This window comes from Sturnira hondurensis, unplaced genomic scaffold (assembly GCF_014824575.4).
Source record: "Sturnira hondurensis isolate 20B ecotype Veracruz unplaced genomic scaffold, ASM1482457v3 Scaffold0022908, whole genome shotgun sequence".
NCBI classification, from domain to species: domain Eukaryota; kingdom Metazoa; phylum Chordata; class Mammalia; order Chiroptera; family Phyllostomidae; genus Sturnira; species Sturnira hondurensis.
In genome coordinates this window covers 6,443,296-6,463,681 of record NW_028095539.1, presented here as the reverse complement: position 1 = coordinate 6,463,681, position 20,386 = coordinate 6,443,296, and the positions used below count along the sequence as shown (strand labels likewise).

Sequence of the window (20,386 nt, the reverse complement as noted above, 5' to 3'; positions counted from 1 at the left end):
ACCAGCTCCGATAGCAAGATGGGTCTCGTCGACGTACAGAGAATTTTGTATCTAATTATCAGAGAAATTACTATCTTTACATGTGGGAGATTTAGAAAAATCAACCCAAATTTGGATGTAAGCATTTCAAAAAAATTTAATAATATTCTTTTTCAAATTCTCTCATCAAGTCACACTTTGGCTGCACATAATAACAAAAATCTGCTTCATAAAGCCTGCCTATATTTGAACATTGAGTAAAAAACTTCCAAATAACTCATGGAGAAAAAACTCATCATGGAAATATAAAAATATGTAGAACTGAAAAAAGTGGAAAATATTGCCCATGAAAATGTGTGGGATGTGCGAAAACGATCCCTGGAGGAAACTCGGAAGTTTAAACGCCTCTGTGACAAAGAAAAGCTGAAAAGTAATCAAGCACCTGACTTGGAGCGACGAGGACAACCAGACTGATCCTAACGAGAGGAGAGGAAAGGGACACGAGAGACAGAGAAGAAGTGACAAGGCAAAGGTGGTGCAGAGAGCGCCAGTGAGGAGGGAGGGACGAGCAGGGTCGGGGCCCCCGAGAGGCCTCACTGCACTCGAGAGGCCTTCACCACATCTTTAAGGGCCCTGTCTTCAAACATGGTCACATTCTGCCCTGGCTGGTGTGGCTCAGTGGATTGAGCACGGGCCTGTGAGCCAAAAGGTGGCTGGTTTGATTCCCAGTCCGGGCACAGGCCTGGGTTGTGGGCCAGGTCCTCAGGAGGGGGTGCAAGAGAAGCAACCACACATGGATGTTTCTCTCTCCCTCCCTTCCCCTCTCTAAAAATAAACAAATAAAATCTTTAAAAAAAAAAAAGGAATAAAGTACTGACACCTTCTAGGACCTGGAGGAACCTCCAAAACATGACGCCAAGTGAGAGAAGCCAGACACACCAAAGACCACCTACTGTCTGACTCCATTTCTATGAAATGTCTGAGAGGCAGATCCGCAGAGACGGAAAGCAGACTGGCGGTTGCCAGCCGCTGGGGACGGGGGGGACGGGGGCTGACAACCTGACAGCGACAGGGGTTATTTTGGGGGGATAACGACGTTTCTGAACCAGACAGAGGTGGGGGTGGCGTAACCTTGTAAATATGCTCCATGCTATTTGACTTGTACTTTTAAATTGGTTAATTTGATGTTATATGAATTGCACCATCATTAAAAGCAAACCAGGCCCTGGCTGGTGTAGCTCAGTGGATTGAGCTCGGGCCTGTGAGCCACACGATCGTGGTTCGATTCCCAGTCAGGGCATATGCCTGGGTTGCAGGCCAGTTCCCAGAGGGGGACACACGAGAGGCAACCATGCACTGATATTTCTCTCCTTCCCTTCCTCTCTAAGGATAAATAAATAAAATCTTTTAAAAAAAAAGAAGCAAACCAGTAGGGATCTCAATGAAAAACAAAACAAGGAGAGATGTCCTCCCATTCAAGGGTTTGCAGTGCGGCTGAGGCAGCAGAGCTGTCTGTGTTCAGGCCCCGTCGCAGAGACGGTCAGAGTGGGTTAGTCAAGGAAGAGCAGGTCACAAATCTTCAGTGTGACGCAGCACTGTTTTTTTGTCAAAATGCATCTATATTTTTATGAATGCATAAAAAACATCCGAAAGGAATAACCGAAATGTGTTTGCTCTTCCTGTAGGTACTAATGTTTTATTACAGAAAATGCAGTGTTGTGTAACCATAATCAGGGAAATAAATACTTTCTCTAAAAAATTTACCCTGTTCTTTGGGAGGCTCCCAGGAGACTCGTCACACATCTCTGGCTCGGAATGAGAATTCCTCTCTGCTGAGGGGAGGGCGGGGCAGCCCAGGTCACATGGGGAGGGGTGGGTCTGTGCCTCTCCCGCTCCCCCCCCCCGCCCCCACCCCCCACCCCCGACATCTCTGAGCCGAGGTCCTCTTAGAAGCCTGCTGGCCATGTCCTCTCCAAACTGTCTGGCTGAGGATTTAGGCTGAGCAGTCAGGATCTGGGGACACTTTTGTCCCAGCTTGTCTCCACCAGCAGAGCGGCACGAGGTGGAGAAGAGGCCAAGCTGGGCCTTGGCTTCTGCAGTCGCACCTCTGACCCCAACTGGACATCGGTCCTCCAGGCCGGGCCCCGGCCGCAGGTCCTGGGAGCGGCTCCCACGGCTCACGCGGCTGCCAGGCCTCACAGCCGGGCTGTTGGCAAGGGGAGCTTCCTCAGGGGCCCAGCCAGCCCTGAGCTCCATGTCCCGGCTGGAGGCCCTTCCCTTTCCCACCAGCCAGGCAGTGGCCAGGGGACCAGAGTCCACCTGGTTGCCAGACGAAGGGGAGGTCTTGGGAAGTCTCCCAGGCGGCTGCATATCCAGGCTGGGCCAGGACCCCGAGGACTTCGTGAGTGTGTGTGAGCGCACTGACATGCACGCACATTAGGGTTTCCAGCTAAAACCCAGGACACGCCTAAATTTCCACTCTAGGTGAACGAACGGTTTTTAGTGTCTGCCCCAAATATTGTGTCCTGTGTTGTTATTTGCTAAATCTGGCAAGCCTGATAAATGTGACCATGTGCATGCAAGTGTGTGTTTGTGCTTGCATAAGAGCACATGTGTGCATACATGTGTGTGCACATACACTTGGGTGCATGTGCACTGGATGCCAGTGGAATGGTTTCACTGTGGGTGTGAGCACCATCTTGGTACCACTGTATGTGTAAGCGTGTGGATAAAGGTGCCTGAGTGGGCACGTGAACATGTGTGCATCTACATGTATTTGTACCAAAGCACATAAAGCGTCTGTGCATGCATGCATTATGTGCATGTTACAAGATCTTAATGCTGGGAGGAAGTGGAGCTCTCCTGTGGGCACATCACTTGTGGGGAAACTGAGGCCGGGTGTGTGCACACGCACGTGTGTGCGGGAGCTCTGACCTTGCACCGGGCACTGTGGCCCAGCATCGACTCAACCCTTCCCCACTAGCGGAGAGGCAGCTGGGGTGCGGCAGGGCACCGGCCCCGCCTGCCCACGCCGACCGCGTGTGCTCACACGTGTGTTACATAAATGCTCGGCTGGCCCGAGGGCCAGATGTTTGCTCCTTCCCCGGAGCCAGATGGCAGCCGATCCGGCAGTTTGCGCACTTTTTAGCTCCTGCTGTCCCCTTCTCCTGCCCCTTCTGGAAATCGCCACAGGCAGGGAGGAGGCTGGGACTGGAAGACTGTGCAGAACACACTGCCTGGGCGGGGACGTGGCTCCCCCAGCCAGAGCTCAGGCCCCGAGACAGGGTCTGCGGGGGCTCGGTGCCTCCAGGGCTCCGTGCACAGTGCTCTCCCCACACTGCCCTGAGGCAGCTTGGCCGGTGCGGCGGCATGCTGCCCCAGAAGGCCCCCCAAGTCACCGGTGTGTCCCAATCTTCCCCAAGCCTTGATCTCCCCGTGTGACAGGTGACAGCCAGCCGGCCTGACAGACCCACTGCATTCCCAGGGCTGCCAGAACCAAGCGCCGGCGGCTGAAACAGCGAAAGCCCACCCCTCCCCGTCCTGGGGCTGGGAGTCCTGGGCCTGCAGACGGACTTCTCCCTGCACCTGCCCACGACCCTCCTTCTGTGCACGTCTGTGTCCAATTTCCTCTCCTCGGGAGGACATCTGTCCTGCTGGATTGGGGCCCACCCCCCTGACCTAGTTTTCCCTTAATCACCTCTTTAAAGGCCGAGTTGCAAATATGATCACATTTCATGGTCCTGCGGGTGAGGCTTCAGCATGCGAGTTTGGGGAGGGAGACTCGATGTAACCGGAATGCTCACACTGACGTGTTCTGGGAGAGCGCTTCTCCCACGCCCAGCCCGCCGTCACCGGAGCCCCAGCGTCCTGCTCTTTGTAGCGACAAATGAGGACTTTACTGAAGGCTGAAGGAGTCACTGTGAAGATCCAGGTCGGGGGACCTCACTAGCCTTCCTCCCCCCTCGAGGAATGAGGCAGGGAGGGGTCTGTCCCTGCCCCCTGCTGCTCTGCCCTTTGCCCAGCCAGGGCCTGAGCTGGGGAGCCTGTTGGGGGCAGTTCAGGGAGACTCCATAGTGCCTGGGATGCTTGGTGTGACCCTGACACCCTCTCTGGGCTCATGTCCCCGTTTCTGCAAAGAGCCTGCTGGGTGGCACAGTTTTAGAGCCCTCGGGTTGGACGGCTGGGACTTGTTCTGGACGAGGGGCTGAGAAGCTCGTGTCCACAGCAGTGAGTGGGGTGGGGTGAGGCAGCATGAGGCCCCTGAGCTAGTCAGTGTCTGATCATCGCTGTAAGCCATCGCCACACATGTAGTGGCTTAAACAACACCAGTTTACCATCTTACCTGCTGCCTGGGCCCCGGAGTCCACAGCGGTCTCACTGGGCAAGGATCAAGGCCCCGAAGCACAGGTTCCTTTGGAGTCTCCAGGGGAGAAGGGGCCCTGTCCTTGCCCAGAGGTGGCAGCGGGGGCCTGGGTTTGGGGGGGCGCGGTGTGGTGCCTGCATTCCTCAGCTTGCGGCCTCTTCCTTCTACTCCATGGCCTGTGTGGTGCGGCCAGAGCTCTCACATCCCCACTCTCCTCCTCCACCCTCGCCCACCTTTAAGTGATTGCATTGGGCCCACCTGCATCTCCCAGGCTCGGCCCCCCATTTCACGGTCAGCTGATGAGCACCTGTGACTCCATCTGCAGTTCCCCAACGCCATCGAATGTGACGGAGTCATGGGGCCCGGGGCTCAGCATGTGGGCATCTTCAGGGCTGTTACGTTTACCACAGTGCACCCCTCGTCCTCAGCTCCTCCCAGTCTGTGGGAGGAGGGGGGCAGTGGAGACTGTCATTGTCGCCTCTGATTTACCTGCAGCTCAGCAAGGTCTACAAGCCCCCGTTATCTGGGGTGGGCGGAGTTTCAAGGTTGCAGCTGCCCACCCAGGAGGCCTGGCTCACAGCCCCACCGACACCCGCTGGGCTTTGCTTCCAGCCTCTCTTCCCCTCCCAGACTTCAGGCCTTGGCAGGTTTGGGCGCTTGGCCCTGGGGCTGTGCTGAAGACACACTTTGACCTTGAGACAGTCAGACCATGATTCTGGGTAGGATTCAGCCTCAGTCCTTTCTTCCTCCTCCCTCCTCCCTCTCTGGGAGGTGGGAAAGACCATCGGGGAGGTGGGACCTGAGGGGCCTAGGAAACACAAGCAGCTGGGGAGAGAGGCTGGGAAACCAGCACTGGGCCACCACGACGTGGGCAGGTGTCCACCCCCAGCCTCCACTCCCCGCTGACACGGGTCCTCCCAAGACCCTCCGCATCTCACCCTCTCCAGGAGTGCTTAGGGGATGCCAGGGGTCTTCTCTGGGGTGGGGAGGGGAGGGGGTGGCCCACGCAGCTCATTATTTCTTTCATAATCCTTCTGCAATCAGGGCCACCGACGCTGGGGTGGGATCCGCTGGGGATGAGGAGAGAAGGCAGACACCCTCCCCCGTCTGCTCAGCGTCTCAGGAGACTCGTGGGAATGAACAGAATGTGTTTCAAAGCCTCCGGAACCAGCCAACGCTCAAGATTAGGGACTGGGGCTTCTAGTCTTGGCAGTTTGAGCTTCCTCAGGTCAAAGACAAGGTGGGCACCTCCTGCACCCCCAGCTGGGCTGGCACCCTGGGGGCTCAGAGAGAGACAGGGGTCCTTGGGAGGAGGGCCCAGGGCAGGGGGCTTGGTTCCTGTCTGTGAGACACCGGCCCTGGGGGCACTGTGACCCAGGAGGATGTGGGGTCTCTACAGTAGCAGGGGAAGGTGGGCAGGCCTGGGGGGCCTCCGTGCTGGGGGGGCCTCATCTGACCACCCTCCATCGTCAGCAGTGGAGCCACGGGACAAGTGTGTCCTGCCTGGTCCCCTTGGGGAAGCTGTTTTCTCCTCCGAAGGATCCTGTGTGTCAAGGGTGGACATGTGTCCCCAGAAAGATGGGTTGTAGGTGGAACTCTCAATACCTACGAGTGTGACCTGATTTGGAAAGAGGGTCTTCATGGATGTGACTCAGATGTAAGTTGCTGCGAGGGCAGCCTACAGGCGAGGACCCCAGTCCAACATGGCTGCTGTCCTCAGAAGAAGGGGACCCAGACCCAGACCCAGGAAGAAGGCCCTGTGATGCCTGTGACACAGGCAGACACGCCACCAGGACACGCCCAGGGCTCTCGCATGAGCGAAAGCTGGGAGAGTCAGGGAGGGATCTTCCCAGATGCCAGGCAGGGACGCCCTACTGACGCCTGGATTCCGGGCTGCGAACACCAAACCGTGAGAGGAGACATTCCTGTTGTTTAAAGCTGCCGGCTTGTGGTTCTTCGTTCTGGCTTCCAGAGCAAGCAGGCCCTGTGTGTGGACACCAGCACGCAGCACAAATCCTCCTCCCGCCCCCCACCTCTGCAGACGACCCCGCAGAGGCCTGGCCACGCAAAGGCCTGCGAGAGAAGCTGGAGCGGGGGGGGGGTATGCGCAGAGGGCACACGGGCAGACTGACCCCCATCTTGCTGTGCCGCCTCCTGCAGGGCCACCCTGGCAAGTCACCTCCTCCTCTCGGGGCCTCAGTTTTCTCTCGGATGCCGCGGGCGCGTTGGCCGCCCACCTAAACTCGGGGCGCAGCAGCTGGGACACTCCTGCTCGTCCACAACAGGCACTGCCCCCTTTGCCTCCTGGCTGCCGCCCCTCTGCCCAGAACCCTGTTCCCCTTCTTCCTGGCCCGATCCGCCAGTCTCCTGCCTCTCCCCTCCCCAGGACCCCTCTGGCCCTGGCACCCCGTCGCTGGGGGAAGATCCCAGCATATCTCTCATTGCCACCCCACCCCCACCCCGGGGCGGGGACCGCCTGGCTGGGGAGCAGTGCGGAGTGGGGAGACTGGAGTGAGAGGTCTTGGACCCCAGGGGAGAAGTCCGGCAGCCTCACGGTGGGAGCTGGGCAGAGGGGCCAGAACACCTGGGGCCGGGGGTGCTCCACACAGGGGCCTCAGGGGGCAGGGACCGACCACCCTGGGGAAGTCCAGGAGCCCACTGTCCTCTGACTACCTGGCCCCATGGCCCGTCTGAAAGTGAAGAAATCAGCTTCCCCATGTTGACAGAAACTCCACCCCATTCCCCTCCCCCTCCCCTACCCACGGATACTCTCTGGCCTGGAAGCTCACATCCCGCAAAGGAAAACCACACAGGAGAAAGTCCGCTTGCATGTCATCTGTATTGTCACATGAAATGCACCTCCGTCACGGCTGACTTGGGAACGACCTATTAGGTCACATGGAGTCCGGCCCCTGGGGGCCAAAGTGGCACCGACGCCCATGGATGTGGGCTTTCCGCCGGCTGTGGCCCTGCTCAGCGCTGGAAGAGGCCAGCTCACACCTCAGGCCCCTCAGCTGCTGGGCAGCATCTCCCCACATGGGCTGGAGGTGACAGTGCCCTTCAGGGGTTGGCAGCTGTCCCAGGAGAAAAGGGCCCTGTGGTCAACTGAGCTGAGGAAATGTGGCAGGGCAGGGGGGACGCCCCTGCGACAGGAGGCTGCTCTGCAGGACCTGGCAGAGCCTCCGCGACCGTAACTGCCCTCGCGCTTGGCCGACACGGGGCAGAGGGTGCAGCTTCCCCCAAATTTAGTTGACCACCAAACCCTTTTCCTCCCCAGGCCGCTGTCCAGGGGGACACCCTGTGTAAAGGGCTGCCCTAAGCTATCCATGGATAGCTTGTACTGTGCCCTGGTGAGTGTGGCCAAGAGCTCGACAGTCATGTGATGACGCAAGAACGAGACCCCACCAGCTTGGCTCTCACCTGCTACCTCCAGTGCACAAGTGAAACAGGGCAGTCCCCACGCAGGGCTCGGGGCTGCCTGGAGAGGGACTTGGAGCCCCAGCTAAGGAGCCGGGGCCCCGGTGCTGGCAGACACGCCACCGGTCACCAGCTGGGCTCGCCCGAGGTCGCCAGCGTCCAGCCAGGAGAGAAGAGGGGGCGGGGCTGTGCAGTCCGCCCGTGCCTGCTGGCGTGGCCGCGTCCTGCCGGCTCTCTCGGGCAGCCGCAAGCCGCGGGCACCGGCTCACCAGGCGGAGATGAGCATCTGGCAGGTGTTGGAGGACATCCAGACCAGCTCCACGAGGCGGAACTGGAGGTAGCCAATGACGAAGCCCGAGATGACGTCTGTGATGTGGTGGCGCCCGATCATCACGCGTGACAGGCCCACGCAGAAGGCCCAGAGCACCAGCAGGATGCGCAGGGGCACCGCCAGCACCAGGTGGCTGAGGAAGAACTTGGACACCATGGCCGCGCGGCTGGCGTGCCCGGCGGGGAAGGCGTAGACGTCCATGGTGAGGTAGTCCAGGAGGCTGGGGCTCGTCTCAAAGGGGCCACGCCGCTTGATGAGCTTCTGTACGCCGGCCACCGTCATGATGTCCAGGAGCAGGGCTGTGGGTGGGACCCAGGGGCCCCGAGGGGCCGTCAGTGCCGCCTTCCTCCCTCTCCCCTCCCACCCTGCCTTCTGCGCTCCTGCCTCCGGGCCTCGGCCTGTGCTGTCCCCTCCTCCCCGAATGCCCTTCCCTGGGATGTCAACACAGCTTGGGCCCTCACTTCTTCCGTCAGAGATGCCTTCCCTGACCGCCTGTTCACAAAAGGCCCACCGCCCTCTCTCCCAGTCCCTGCTTTATTGTTTGTTACAGGGTTTCTCCCCGCCCGGGAGGACAGGGCCCTGTTTTCCCATGCGTTTTTCTCATCGCTCTCCTGCCTACTTGGTGTGCTCTCAAGGGGCAGGACCGATCTGCTTGCAGCTGGGAGGGGTTCAGTGAAGCGGCCGAAGGGGACAGTGGGTGACCGGGCAGCACAGCCCCCGAGGGCACCTTGGACAACCTGCGTTCTCACAAATGGGACCCTGAGCTGCGGATTTGTTTCTCAAAGGGCCTCACTGAAGCCCCCGCCAATCCTGAGAACTGCGCATTACCGTCCGCATTTTCTAAAGTGAAGGTGAAAGCCGTGTAACGTACGACGAACCACTTTTAAGCGTGCACTTCAGTGGCATTTAGCACCTTCTCCACAGGGTGCAGCTACCACCTCGGTCTAGTTCCAAAACATTTCATTGCCCCAAAGTGAAACCCTGTACCCATTAAACAGTCACTCCTCCCCCCTCCCCCCAACCCCTGCCAAACCCCGATCTGCTTTCTGTCCCCATAGCTTTGCCTGTTCTGGTTGCTTCCTATAAGGGGACCTGGTTCCCACACCTGCCTGGCACCCAGGGATGGCTGAGAAGGGTGAGCACCAGATGACTGCACTGTGGCCTGGCGCTTTCCTAGAACCTGTGCGGTGGGCGCCAGCATGGCTGGCCCGCAGCCACGCCCGCCCAACTGTTGAAAATAATGACCCAGTAGATGTGCACAGCAGAAAATTCACAAAAGGTTTGCAGTCACCTGGAACCCTGCCACCCAGAGGCAGCCCCGTCCCAGACTCTTCTGGCCATCCGCAGAGCGTAGGGTTAGTAAAAGCTGTGATGCGCTCTCCAGATGCCTTGCGGTGACCTGCATTTGTCACAGGCCCCCGGAACCCCACAGCGGTCATGTGGGAGGCACCATGATTCATTTCTACAGCGGCCACAGCCCTGAGTGGCCAGACCACCCAGAGGAAGACGGTACTGCCTGGTCAGCACAGGGCTGGCCAGCCTTCCTCGTTTCTGCCTGCTGTGGGGCTCTTGTTTGGGATTCAAACCCCTGCTCTCCCCTGGGCTGGCCCTTCTCATTGGCTGCAGGGCTGGCCGACGTCCCACTGCCCTGGGGCACGCCTGGCTGGCAAGGAACAGGGGCAGAAGCAGGAAGCAGGGCAGGGAGAGGCTGCCGGCCCAGAGAGGGGAAGCCTAAGGGAGGTGGGAACCTGTTCTACACACTCTACATGCCTGCCACGAATTTCCATGGCAACATGCTCCCAGGAGCCCAGGCCTCTGGGGAGGTGGGGGCCGGGGCGGTGTGTGGCCGGTGGCCAGCCAGCCTGCATGCCACTGACCCAGGGGAGCCCCGTGAGCCTGTGGGAGGTCACAGTTCCAGCAGGAGAGAGCGACCAGCAGGGCAGCTAGGAGTTGGACAGAGGCGGCTGCCTCTGACCCCTGGGACTCTGGGCCCAAGGGAGCAGCCGGAGCAGCAGAGGTGGGAGGCCAGGCTGAGAGGAGCCTGCCAACACTTGCCAGCCCAGGGAGGCCGTTCCCTCCCTGAGTGGCAGGCTCTCTCCACCCAGGTCTCTGCCCCTCTGTCCCGTGCCCCTGGGGGAACCATGGGGCCAGCCTGGCTGTGAAGCCGGCCCAGCCCATCCTGGGCTAGTTCAGTTATCCACTTGACCTCCAGTTTGGGGGTATTCCAAGTTCTTGGGTATGTCAGGGGTGGGCCAGGCCTGAGGCTGGTGACCAGTGGCAGGGTGTCACACGGCCAAGGAAGAGACGGGAAGTAAGGACAGTTATACGGAGCCCCTTTCCAGGTGGGGAGCACCCACAGGGCCGCCCCTCACCATGCAGCAGCCGTGGGTGTGGAGGGTTGGGAGGAGAAGCAGTGGGTGACTCGCCCAGACCGCAGGCTGGGTCCCCAGCCGCGCCGATGGCCTTCCCAGCCCCCCTACTGCACCCTGCAGGGCCACACCCCCCTCCTCCCACATGGCAGCCAGCCCTCAGTGGGCTGTGATTCTGACCTGTCAGCAAATAATCTGGGGCCTAGAAATAGAAGCCCACGGCGCCACCACTCAGAAATCCATGAGTCCCGCTCACACAGCCAGTCGAGCTCTCGACTACCCTCCCTCCCAGGTTGGGAGGGAGGCCAGGGACCCCCAAAGGAAAGGCCCACTTGGGGGGAGGCTGCAGACCCAAGGTCGGGAGAGTGGCTAGCACCGACTGCCTGCGACCCGCTGGGCGGCCATGCCAGTCACTTAGCCTTTCTGGGCCTCCGCTCCCTGCAGCTGGGCTCCAGAGTCAGAGCTGGCTCCAAGGTTGCCTGCTCGCACATGGTGTGACCTTGGCACGTCCCTCTCCCGGAGCCTCCCTCCCCTCACTGATAAAACACGATCATCCCAGAGGCTACTCTGAGGCCCCGAGGGGCAGGCCTCCCTCCCCCTCCATCGCTGGCGCCTGGGAGGCAGGGCCCTTCCTCCCCCTCTCATGGCCTCGCCTCACAACGCCAACCCTTTGCTCCTCTCACTAAACTGGGGTCTGAGATGCCTGAACCCCCGATGCAGGAGGTTTGGCTCTTCCCCAGGCTCTGCAGTCCCGTCCCCTGACCCCTGACCCTGGAGAGGGAGCAAAGGTGGGGCACCTTGCTGGCTGGGAAGGGGGCAGGTTTGTGAGCTGTGTCTCTCGCTGGCTGGGGCTGGGAGAAGGGGTCCTGGCCCTTCTTTCCTGGGCGTGGCCCTGCCTCTAGTCCCTCACTGGCTTCTCGGGGAGGTGGGGACCAGCTGGCAGTGCTCACACCTTCGCTAGGAAGGTTGAATGCGTTGACCTTCTGCAGGGTGTCCGGCCTCAGACTCGGGAGGCTGCCTCTTCCACTGGCAGGTACGCCCTGGGAAACAGCTAGGGCTGCGCACAGGGCCTCACGGTCAAGGATGCCGCTGCGGCATTCCCTGTCATGCCGAGGGAGGGACGCGCGCCAGGGCAGTGCCCTTGAGTGGCAGAGGACGGGACGAACTGTGGCCGAGTCTAGATAATGGAGCACTCCGGGCCACCGTGAATGGTGAAGTGGGTATTTATAGCCACTGAAGCAGAGCTGGGGGTTGTCAGGTGGAAAAAGCCAATGACCAAGCGGGACTTACAGTAGGGAGCCATTTTTGTAAAATAAACCAGAGAAAACCCTCGGGCAGGCGCCACGGGAAATGCCACCGTGCGGCTCGCCTGGGGGTGGGGGGCATGGGGTGGGGGGTGGGGGGTGGAAACTGGAGGTGACTTTCGCTGTCTTTCCACCAATCTGCACTTAAACGGCTTTCTTTCCACACATACACGATGCTTGTACCCCTTTTTAAAAACTTATTTTTACAAATGACAGGTATTGCACGACTCCACTCATAATAGGCACCTAGAACTCAGGAATTCAGAGATGAGAAGTAGATCAGAGGCTCCCGGGGGCGGGGGCGGGGGCAGGAGCTGGGGACTGAGTGTTGAGTGGGGACAGAGTTTCAGCTGGGGAAGACGAGAGGGTTCTGGAGATGATGGAGGCGCTGGTTACGCAACAGAGCGAATGCACTTGACGCCGCCGATCCGCAAGCTGTGGAACAGTTAGGACAGCCAGTCGGACGTGATGTGCGTTTTAGCACACATACAGGGTTATTTTAGAAACCCGATCACCGGTCCAGAAAGATGGCCCCAGGGGAGCGTGCAGGGAGCAGACAGGCTGGCTGGGGTGGGTGGGGAGGCCTCAGGGTCTGTCTTGATGTCCCCTGACCTGAGTGACTCTCAGCAGAGTTCACACCTTTGCAGGTCTTTATCTTCTCACCTGTTATTTCTCAACCCAAACACTGAAGCTGGCCCTGGTTCTGAAGACTGTGGGGCACAAGGGTGTCCAAATCACGGCACAGAAGGCCCATGGCACCATTTGTTCCCTTGGCCGAGTGCCAAACTGCTGGGGGCATCTTGGGAGCAGGACCACTGGTGACCTGGGGCCAGCCAGTGACTCTCCACCCTCCAACCCAGCTGGCTGCAGGGTTGGGCATGAAGGCCCCCGTGGGGACACGGACCGGTTTGCTGGCTGAGCCCCACCGAGATGATGACAAGAGAAGCTGGGGAAGAGCAGGACGACTGTGCCACCTCTGCAGAGTGGCAGTGTCATCTTCCACAGACGTCTTCTTGATGGCAAAGGTCGGAGCCAGCAGTCGCGGACAGTGTATACGAGCCTTGTGGAGGGCTTGTCACCTAAGAGCTGTCCTGGGGAGCAGGGGCTGGTGGGTGGGGCTGGGAAAGCTTACAGAACAGATTGGGGGGGGTCTGCTGGTGGGAAGGGGGGCCAGGGGGAGGGCATGCTGAGAGACGGCTGCGGCAGGGTGTGGGCGGTGCTGCAGGGTTGAGGAAGCCAGCTCTGGGTTCTGAACCCCTCAAGCAGGAAGGGATGTGGGGGGCTGAGACCATAATTCCATGTGGTAGGTACAGGGCCCAGCAGGTCCATCACGAGCCGTGAGAACGAGGCCAGGCTGGGCCAAACAGCACAGGGGGGTCATTCGAGAGACGTATGTGTGAGTGTGTGCCCAGAGGAAAATCAGAGGCCTGTGACCCGGGCTGCGGTGGAGGTCAGTCCTAGGCTCGCCATCTGTCCGGGTGAGGTCTGCATTCTCCTGACCTCAGGATGCCGAATGAAAAGGCGCGCTACCCTGCACCTTACTGAGGAAGTGCCCGTGGAAACCACAGTCCATGTGCACATGAATCAGGGGGGCTGGGGTCAAAACCACGAAGAATAGCAGGAGTGGGCGAGGATGTGGAGAAACGAGCTCCTGTGTGGGGCCGGTGGGGATGTCGAATGGTGCAGCCCCTGTGGGAAACAGGCCGGGTTCCCCCACAAGCCACACGTGGAGCCAACCCGGCAGGTCCACCCCAGGTCTGCACCCACGGGATGAGAAAGCGGGCACTCAGAAGGACGCTGTCACACCCACGCTCCCAGCAGCGGTGTGTGCCACCATCAAACAGCAGAGGCAGCCCAAGTGTCCACTGACAGGTGGAGGATAAAGAAAATGTGGTCCAGCCACACAGTGGGATATTATTCAGCCATGAAAGGAAGGAAATACTGACACGTAAGAAGTACGAACCTGGAGGACAGTAAGCTCGGGGAAAGCAGCTGGTCACGAAAGGGCAGACACTGTGATTCCGCGGGTCTGCGGCCCCTGGAGCAGCCGCAGACGAACAGTGGGTGTGGGCCAGGGCCTGGGACAGACGTTCAGTCTGGGAGCTGAGAAAGTTCTGGAGCTGGACGGTGGTGGCGGCAGCATACGAGCGAGGATGTAATTAGCACCTCCGACCTGCACGCTTACAGACGGTGAATGCGGCGAACTCCGTGTGATACATACTTCACCACAAGGAAGCAATGACACGGGAAAAGAATGTGCGGTCTTACTAATCGGGAAGGTCTCAGTAAAGATACTTTTGGAGACCATGACAACCTGACGCAGAGGCCACTGTCCCCCAAGGGCAGGCCCGTGAGCAAACCAGGATGGGCTTGGCGAGCCGGGACAGGCCTGGGCCACCCGTTCCCTGGCTTCCCGTGGGATCGTCAAGCCAGGTGCTGCAGGGGAGGGACACAGGTGGGATGGGGTCACCTCCCAGGCACAGAGCGTGGAGGGGACCTGGGAGACGGCAACAATCAACTGCTGTACCAGTGTTAGCTGGCGTTTGAATGTGCTGGCACTCCTTGCCGTAATTCTTCAGGCCGGTGCCCCGGCAACTCACTGAACAGAGAAGGAAAATGAGGCTCAGAGAGGAAAAGTCACCACAGCAGGGCGGGGACTGGTGCCCGGGTCCGCTGACTCTGGAGCCCCAGCTTTTGCCAGCTGCTTTTTCTGGCTTTGAGGTTTCCAGTGTGGGTGGTGCCCTGGGGGAGGCAGTGCACGGGGCAGGGCAGAGAACCTCCTGCGGGTCCAGCTGGGACCCTTTCCAGGCCCTATGGCTGAAGCCTGAATCTCCTAAGGCTCCTGAGTTTCGCCCGGGCCCAAGGAGAGCCCAGGCCCCAGCTGTACAGGTAGGGGCCTCCGCTTCAGCTCAGAGACTGCCCCTCTGAATCCACAGGGTGCCCTGGTATGAGAGTGGGCGAGCAGGCCTGCAGGGCTCCGTCACCCCTCAGGGTCTGTGGTCTGCAGAAAGCTAGCATCAGCCATCCACTGGGCACAGCCACGGCCACCATGTGCCCGGTGCTTTGGCCCCTGGGTCCCCACCGCGGCCTGCAGCCCACGTACCAATCAGGACGCTGAGGCCTAGAGACAGGGACTGACGTAACCAGGGTCACAGAGCAAGTCAGGTTCAGGCTGGTGCCTGAACAAAGCCCAGTCCGACCTTGGAGCCTGTGCTCTGGAGTTGTAAGACCCCAAAGGCCCTCCCCACAAAGGCTAGAGGACCACAGGACCCTGCAGACCAATGGTGAGGGGGAGGGCGCGGGGTCTGCAGTCCGGAGGACTTGGGCTTGGGTCCCCAACCAACCAGCTGCAGCTGGGTGGAGTATGCAAGTCCCTTCACCCCTCCGAGCCTCATTTAACTCATCTGTAAAGTGGGTGTATTTACATTTAACTTACAAAGTCATTAAAAAGATTTTTAAATCGTGAAATATGGGACATTCATGGCACAGTATTTGGTACATAATGAGGAGCAATAAATGAAGTTTTAGAAAACCCAAAACATCCTGACTGGTGTGGCTCAGAGGACTGAGCACCAGCCTGTGAACCTAGAGGTCAGAGGTTCAGTTCCCAGTCAGGGCACCTGCCTGGGCTGCGGGCTAGGTCCCCAGCAGGGGGTGTGCAAGAGGAATCACACATTGATGTTTCTCTCCCTCTTTCTTCCTTCCTTTCTCTCTCTCTAAAAATAAAAATAAACAATGCCTTAAAACAACAGAGGCACTGGGAGCCTTGCTCTTTGAGCAAACACCTTCGCACCACAGCAGCCGGTGTCTGGAACGCGCCAGAAACGGTCTCCTAACAAGTGACAGCCGCTCCCAGCTCTCATCCTGGCCTGTCCCCGACCAGCCACACCTCCCTGGGCCTCTGCTTGCTCCTCCTTAAGTGGCGAATAATAATGGCTTCTCCCCCGTGGCATGCGGCGAGGGTCAGGAGCGGTGGTGTGGTTTATGGGAAAGGGGGCCCACAGCGACAACACAGCGCACATCCTGGGTCTTTCTCAGCCACCATCATGCAGGGCAGGGCCATGCAGACGTGTCCAGGGAGCAGACTCAAGGGTGTTCTCTATTCCTGTCCCCTGATGCCAGGCCACCTAACGCCCAACGCTGCTCTGTGTGAGGGTTGGGAGAGCAGGGTTCTGCCCCCTAGAACCCCCCAGCATGGTGCCTTGGCCACCTGGCTCTGTCTCTCCCCTCCAGGCGCATGCTCATAGGCCTAGATGTTGGGAGGACCTGTTGGAAATCTCCAGCTCTGAGGCCTTGGCCAGGTTGCTTGATTTATAGGAGCCTCAGTTTTCCTAATCTGTGAAGTGGGAATGAAGATAGTGCCAGTCACATGGGACTGCTTATTTGGGACCAATAACAAGTGATGCAAATAATCTGGTCATAAGAACAAAAAAATATGGGCGGTGCCAGACCCAACTACCTCTTGCACGAAGCTCCCTGTGTCCCATCCACAGTGCATCCATCTCAACTCTCTGAAACCCGAGCAGGGAGGCACCCGTCTGTGTCCAGCCTTCCTCTGGGACCACAGTTCTCAGTGGTCCACCCTCACCCTTCGGGGACCTGGGCCCCCTCATCAGTGTTTGCTAACCCTGGGACCCCGCCCACCTGTGCTCCAAATGGTGGCCACGTTGGGAAGGGCAAAGCATGGACGTGGGCCCAGCACAGAGCACATTGGGGACCTGGGGGTACTTGAAGGGTGGTAGCTGGAGGAGGGGGCCTGCCTTCCACAGCCCCACGGGCACCTGGCACAGAGCAAGCCTGAACGGAAAGACGCGGTGGCAAAGACTTCATCAGAACAAACCGAACACCAGCTCTCCTCCAGCGACTCGCCCAGGTAAGGATTTCAGGAGGCTGCAAGTGTGTGGGAGCCCAGACTGAGCCCCCTGCACCCCTAGGCCCTGTGGGAGCACCGTAGGCAACTTGAGGGTCCCTGAGCCAGGCAGGGACCAGGGGGCCACTCACAAGTGCTGCCTGTGAGCGGCCCAGAAACCCAAGGACCCCAACTTGTGAATGGGGGTTCCACAATGAGACACCCCACTTCAGGACCTCCCCAGGGCCCTGCCAGATCCCAACCAACTGCCTTGAGGCTACAACCTCCAGGCCCCACTCCTCAAGCTGCCTCTGGGGCGGTGGGGCACTAGCCAAAAGCAGGGCCCTCCCTTTGGGGTTCTCCAGGCCCCACTCTGCAGGGGCCTCATCTGTGCATCCCTGGCTCTCTCTTCCCCAGGCCAAAAGCTCGCCCGTTTCTGGGGCACCCTCCCTGCCTAACCTCATTAGACTGTTCCAGTCTGTTTCCCAGGGCCCTGCTGGTCCTGGCGGGGTGGGTGGCAACAGTGGGCACACTCACCCAGAAGCAGGTTCATGAGCACCTCCTGGCCAGCCAGTGTGCTGCTCTTCACCAGGCAGAGGATGGTACCCCCAATCCAGGGGATGCCGTGGCCCGTGATGCCAATGAGCTTGACCATGGAGCGGGCACCGGCCCAGGACGCGGCCCGGCCGGCACACACCCCCAGCCTCTTGGACATGCAGATGTCGATGGCCAGCAGGGAGTTGAAGGCAATGCCCTTGAAAGAGGGGTTCAGCTGCATGCAGTCCTCCTCGGGCAGCTGCTGAGACTGGCGCCGCTCCCGGGCCCCGTCGCCAGGGGGTGGGGGCTGTGCCGAAGGGCCGGACGCCTTCCTACCGGAGCTGCGGGGCTCCGGGGCCCCCTTGGGGGGCTGGTTCAGGGACAGGAACTCGGCCCGGTTGAGGACGTTGTTGCGGTCCCGGGCACGGGCCCGGCTCTGCGAGGCTGGCATGGCGATGACACGGCGAGGGCCGGTGCCAGCCGCACTGTGAGGGCCTTCTCCCCAAGGCAAACGCTTCCCCCTGGAGCCGCCACCGCTCCCGGCCTCTCTGCCTTCTTTGCAGCAGCTGTTAAATATAGAGTGCAGGACCGCACATGGCTGTTTACCTCCAGCTGCCACCAGGCTCCGAGGGACGTAGGTGCCAGCTGAGCAGCCAATCGAGCCCACCGACGCTGGCCTGCGCCAATGGGGCCACTGGGGAGGCGGAGGAGGCCACAGCTGTGGCCGCTGCCTCAGGCCTGGGCTATTTAAATCTTCCAATGGCTCACTCCCAGGCTTTGGGGCACTATGGGAAGTGTAGTCCTCAGCCGTGCTCCGAGCTGGAGGCCCAAAGAGTGGGCTCCACACTAAGCCCTGCATTTACCAGCTTCCCTCTGAGCAGGCCAGGCCCCTGCAAGCCAGGCCTGCCTCCGCCATGCGTCCCGGGCGGCTTGGACACGGTCCCACGGACTGGGCCGAGGAGCCCAGGCTGAAGGCCTCTCTGGGCACCAGATGGAGCGAATGATGTCACTAAAAGCATCCTTTTGGGTTTGCTGGGGCCAGGCCCAGCCCCTCCCCTCTGGGGCAGGCAGCATTTCATTAAGCTGGCAGGCTGGCCTTTCAAAAAAAAAAAATCAGTCTTGAATTGGGCTTCAGTGCATCCCAGTCCAATGAAATGGCAATCAGCAAGATTGCTTTCCATTAGAAGGACGTTCACACTCATGGGTTGGCAGTGGCTCTGCCCCTTGGAGGTGGCCTCCGTTTCGTGAAGGATGGGGCACTGGAGCAGTGTCAGGCAGCCCCGGGGATAGTTACCAGGCCCCTGGCACATGGCAGCAAAGGAAAGACCCCGTCCCCGTCCCCGGGGAGGTCACAACTTGGACGCGATTGCAAGTGTGCATATGTGGGGCAGGAGCGGAACCAGCTCCGGGGCTGGTCTGGCGCCGGGGAGGGCCGCCTGGGAGGAGGGGCAGGTGGAGGCCCGGGCAAGAGAGAGCCTGTCCCAGGTGAGGCTTCCGGAGCCTGAGGAGCTGGTGCACCGAGCGAAGGGGGCAAGAGGGGCTGCTGACCCAGAGAGGGCAGGCCGAGTGGCCTGGTGGAGAGGAGTCAGGCCTCGCCGCACCCACAGTCTCTGGAGCCCTTCTAGCGCTGACTAGGCCTGGGCTGGAGGGGAAGCCACTGTCTGAGGGCGACCAGAAGGGTCAGAGTGGATGCTACCGTCTCACCATTCACAGCAGCTCAGCTGGGATGGAGGCTCGGCTGGGATGGAGGTGGGACCCGATGACTTACCCTCCTGCCATGGAGCCTGTTCGTGAAGCCCGCCTGCCCTGCAGCCTCCCGGGGACCAGGTGCAGAGCACCCCAAGGCCAGGAGGCTGCCTCGTGGGGGGGCGCTCTGTAGCCACAGGGAACCAGCCCAGGAGCTCCAGAGTCATACAGATGAGGGGTGACCTGCGGCTCTGGCCGCCAGTGAGCTGCGAGGCCTTGAGCAAGTCGCTGGGCCCCTCTGAGCCTCAGTCGCTCCACCTGGAACATGGGAGAGACCGCGCGCACCTGCCAAGGCCTGTGGTGAGGCCAGCGAGGTGACATTCCTGAACTGCTGAGCAGAGCCCCAGCCGCGTCGCCAGCCTACAGCCCTGTGGGTTGGGAACTGACCACGTTTAACCAACGAGGCGCGGCTTCTGTCCCCCCTGAGTGCCCCCTTTGGAGGGACCCAGCCCCAAGGTCCCATTCCCGCCCCATGGACGGCCTCCACAGGGGCCTGCAGGCTGGAGTTCCTCGCAGACTCCTTGGTGTTCCTTTTCCAGAGTGTTCCACTGAGATGCCGCCACAGAAGAGGGTGCCCCAACTGTGTCACAGCCCACGCTCCTGGGGGCAGCAGGATGACGTGCACTGCCTCATCCCAGACTCTGGACAGACGCCCGTGAACGCATGCTCAGGGTATGGGTCGGGAGCAGTGTCTGGGCTCGCCAGGCGCCTTGGCTCCTGGACCGTACAACCAGCCTTCCTACGAAGTTGTGATATTGGCCCCATTGCACAGATGAGGATGCTGAGGCTCAAAGGCTGGAAAGCTCAGCTAGAAAGCCCAGGAGAGGAGAGGTCCAACTCCCAAGAGGCCCCTGGGGTGGAACACGAGGAGCCACAGGAACCTCAGACCACAGGAACCTGGACGTGCCTGCTCCCCACCAGCCACTCACCCCTGCTCCCCCTGGGTGGCACCTGTGACCTGGGCTGACCTCAGGGCAGGCAGAGGAGCCGGGCCCCAAGGGAGGCTATTAATACCCCGAGGCTTGTGTCAGCATCTGGGTCGAGCCAGAGCTACCCACAGGCTCTGAGGGCTCTGCGCTGGGGAGGGCCCCCGGAGTGGGGCGGCCCAGGTTCAATGCCTGGCTCGGCAACCTCTGGCTCCGTGACTGCAGGCAAGTCGTCCTAGTCCTCCTGGCCCCTGTTGTCCCCTGGGGGGCAGGTGACAGGGTGGCTTGCTTACCCTGAGACCCGCCTCTCCCTCTGTAAGATGGGGTGACCCTGTTCCCATTCTCAGGCAGCTGAGAGGCAGGTGCCACCCCTGTGTGAATACCTGCAACAAGCCATGCGGTCCCACTTCTCGAGGGGCCTGGGGCTTGTTCATTCATTGGATTGATACTTTCATTGAGCTCTTCCTGCTGTCCAGCGGGGGAGACAGGCTGCACGCCCCTGGAATAACCAGCCAGAGTAGAAAACCCTATGATTTTACCTACTGCCTTATGGCTTCTTATGATC

General features: G+C 60.1%; 1 protein-coding gene across 1 annotated transcript; it reads right to left on the bottom strand.

Moving 5' to 3' along the window:
* Nucleotides 1-7,162: 7,162 nt before the first annotated feature.
* On the bottom strand, nt 7,163-17,906 carry PLPP7 (phospholipid phosphatase 7 (inactive)). Its single transcript, XM_037036741.1, has 2 exons — nt 17,150-17,906; nt 7,163-8,389 (listed from the first exon to the last, which is right to left on the bottom strand). Exons 1-2 carry the CDS (start codon nt 17,598-17,600, stop codon nt 8,025-8,027), a joined length of 816 nt encoding a protein of 271 aa, XP_036892636.1. The 5' UTR covers nt 17,601-17,906; the 3' UTR covers nt 7,163-8,024.
* Nucleotides 17,907-20,386: the final 2,480 nt, after the last annotated feature.

Excerpts from the sequence above, each read along its gene's own strand:
- PLPP7 (XM_037036741.1), bottom strand. The coding sequence starts at position 17,600 with ATGCCAGCCTCGCAGAGCCGGGCCCGTGCCCGGGACCGCAACAACGTC. Across the intron at positions 8,390-17,149 it reads GCTCATGAACCTGCTTCTGG|CCCTGCTCCTGGACATCATG; the intron begins GTGAGTGTGCCC and ends TCCCACCCACAG.